We start from the raw sequence: 2,761 nt of genomic DNA on the forward strand, positions 1-2,761 counted from the left end.
TGCCGGCGGGGACAGGGGAGCGTCTGGGGCCCGAGGAGCCGGGAGCAGCTCGGTCACAGCCGACCCGCACCGACCCTCGCGTTCTGCTCGGCGCCAGCCCTCTCCTGATTCTCACGTTTGTTTCTCTTCCGCTTCTGCACTTTGGAAATTGGCACCCACAGGTGGTCTGGTTTGCTTTCAGATCCTGGTATTTCAAGCAAGAGCTTTCTTGTTATTATTTTATCTCCAAAAAATATTTTATGATGGCAGACAGCAAAAGTCGTGTGTAATTAGGAGAAGTCTAAATATCTGGAGGAATTAAGAGCGCATGTCAGTCTGTATGCAGAGACTTGACATTTAAGTTTACCATCAGCTCTTGTCTGAGTCACCCACGCACTGGTGTATCTTGACAGCCATTCAGCTCCATTGTATTCACTTGGGAGCTGCTGCTAATTTTGCTGTAAATGGAGCGCTTCGTTAGTTCCCCCTTCTCCTGAGAAGTGACTGTATGATTGTATTAGTGATGGTCAGTCCTTGAAGGTGCCCTGCGTTAATTCCTGTTACCTAGCAACCTTCTGCTCCACTGTGGGGAGAGGATTGTTGGGAGATCTTAATTGACGCAGACCAGTGATCCTTGGCTTATTCTTCCCATATTGGCTTCTTACTAGAGCCTTTCAACGTTTGGGTGTTTATATATAACTGCTTAAATCGAGTGAAATAGAAAGCATCTACCTAATCTGTAATCGGGAAAATGGGCACTAATATGCAGAAGTTTAGGGCAAAGTCTGTCTAGAAGATTCCATGTTAATTTCAAAAAAATAAAATTAATTAATTAAAACCAAAGCATCAAGTACTAAGTCAAATGTTTTTCCTTCAGGTTAAAAGTTGAGGAAGCCAAAGAAGTTCAGAGCCTCAGAAGGCGACCCAATGGGGTGAGGTAAGGGATGCAGCACCCAGGATGTGAAGTGGTGTTTTGTCCAGTGGTGTAATGGAGCAGTACATTTCTCTCTTGTCATGTGCCTCCTTTCAGTAGAAACCGTTACACGTTGGATAGTGCCCAGACCATCTTCTTGATAGCGTAGTTTTAACCTGAAAGCCTGAGGATGGAACAGGGGGGGTTAGGTACAGGTGCACAGTGTCAGCTTGCAGCGAGCAAAGTCTGTTCTGATCCCCGCCATGAAGAAAAAGGTTAAGATTGAGATTTGCCATGAAATGCATTTTCACCAGGTTGCTTTTGTACAGCACACGTGGTTTAAATTGGACACTTTCACGCCTCCTCCGTCCTAGTTTCCCTCTCCCCTCTCATCTAGTGCCGTTGATGAGGTGATGAGCTGGTTGGAGTGTGCCCTGGCAATGAGCTTTGTTCCTTATTTTGGTGACTCGCTGTAAGGCGCTAAAATCTGCCTGAACTTCTCATCTCCCCAAAACAGGAATAGTTCCTCTATCCATGCGGAGGGATTAGGAAAATGGACAGTTTAGTGTTACTACAGTGAGACCATCTGCCAGATTTAGAGAAGGATAAAGAAATGCGGTATTGTTGGTAATATGTTTCCCTCCACTGGATTTTATTTACTTTCTTTATCTGCTTCCCTAGCGCTGTAGCTCTGCTTGTGGGTGAGAAGTTGCAAGAAGAAGCAACACTTGTGGTAAGTGCTGGAAACATTCATCACCTCGGCGCTAAGATGTAATGATGTGACAACATCGCTGTGGTCCAGCGGGTCTCTGTGGGGATCTGTCCTGGGGTAGGACTGATGTCACAGCTCAGTACTTCAATGTATTCTGTGTTTTTATCCAGATTTTGAAGACTAGCATTAAACTAGAGGGAAGCTTCAGGGTTTCTTGATATTTCTTATTTTACAGGATGACCCATTTAAGATAAAATCTGGGGGAATGGTAGACATGAAGAAGCTGAAAGAAAGAGGCAAGGACAGGTGGGTGCATATGAGCTCTGAGGATCTCTCCCTGGACTAGTATGAAATGACAGCTGGTAATGCAGTAACCAGATGTTGTGTGGCTTTGAAGAGGTTGACACAATGCAGTTTGGCCATTTGCTGTTGCCCTAACTTGTCAAAGTAGTTAAAAAACAAAACAAAAAACCACCAAATCTGTAAACATTGTGGTTTCCATTTAGGATTAATGAAGAGGAAGACCTAAACTTGGGAACTTCCTTCTCAGCTGAAACCAACAGGCGGGATGAAGACGCTGACATGTAAGTTGCGCTGCATTGTGTCTGGAATGTTGAATTCTGGTGCAGGTGTCCTCTCATAAACTTTTTTTCTGTCTTGGATGCTGAGTTGTCCCAGAACATCTTCTCACTGAAACTTTAACTTGCTTTTCTGAGAAGGCCTTTTCATGGACAAAGGTGGGATGTGCCAGCTAGCTTGGCTTTAAATGCCAGTGGGAGCCTTCCCTGCTGGTTGTGAAAGAGCTTGGAGGATCTGATAATTTCTTGGATAATTTCTTCTTGCAATTAACAATCTCTCCAAAACAACTCAGCTAACATTCTTTCCTCTCTGCTAGCTATCGGGACAGTGATGCAGCTGTGCTCAGCAGTGCTGCAACAGAGTACAGAAAAGGGAATTAAGTACTGTGTGTCCCCCATGTGCTGCTGTTTAGGATGAAGTACATTGAGACTGAGCTGAAGAAGAGAAAGGGAATTGTGGAGAATGAGGAGCAGAAGGTGAAGCTTAAGAATGCAGAGGATTCTCTGTACGAGCTGCCAGAAAATATCCGGGTCTCCTCCGCCAAGAAGACTGAGGAGATGCTGTCCAACCAGATGCTG

At 44.9% G+C, this 2,761-nt stretch overlaps 1 protein-coding gene across 1 annotated transcript in view; it reads left to right on the plus strand.

Annotated features, from left to right (window-relative positions):
* Nucleotides 1-856: 856 nt before the first annotated feature.
* LOC104467462 (chromosome unknown open reading frame, human C9orf78) overlaps nucleotides 857-2,761 on the plus strand; it is a gene marked incomplete at its 5' end in the record, with an annotated part of 4,177 nt that continues 2,272 nt past the window's right edge. The window contains 5 exons of the mRNA XM_010081251.1: nucleotides 857-916; nucleotides 1,574-1,625; nucleotides 1,840-1,910; nucleotides 2,111-2,188; nucleotides 2,596-2,761. The exon at nucleotides 2,596-2,761 is cut by the window's right edge and continues 20 nt beyond it. Coding sequence (XP_010079553.1) covers nucleotides 857-916; nucleotides 1,574-1,625; nucleotides 1,840-1,910; nucleotides 2,111-2,188; nucleotides 2,596-2,761 — 427 coding nt within the window. The remainder of the gene's footprint in view (nucleotides 917-1,573; nucleotides 1,626-1,839; nucleotides 1,911-2,110; nucleotides 2,189-2,595) is intronic.

This window comes from Pterocles gutturalis, unplaced genomic scaffold (genome assembly GCF_000699245.1).
Source record: "Pterocles gutturalis isolate BGI_N339 unplaced genomic scaffold, ASM69924v1 scaffold19481, whole genome shotgun sequence".
Taxonomy (NCBI): Eukaryota; Metazoa; Chordata; class Aves; order Pterocliformes; family Pteroclidae; genus Pterocles; species Pterocles gutturalis.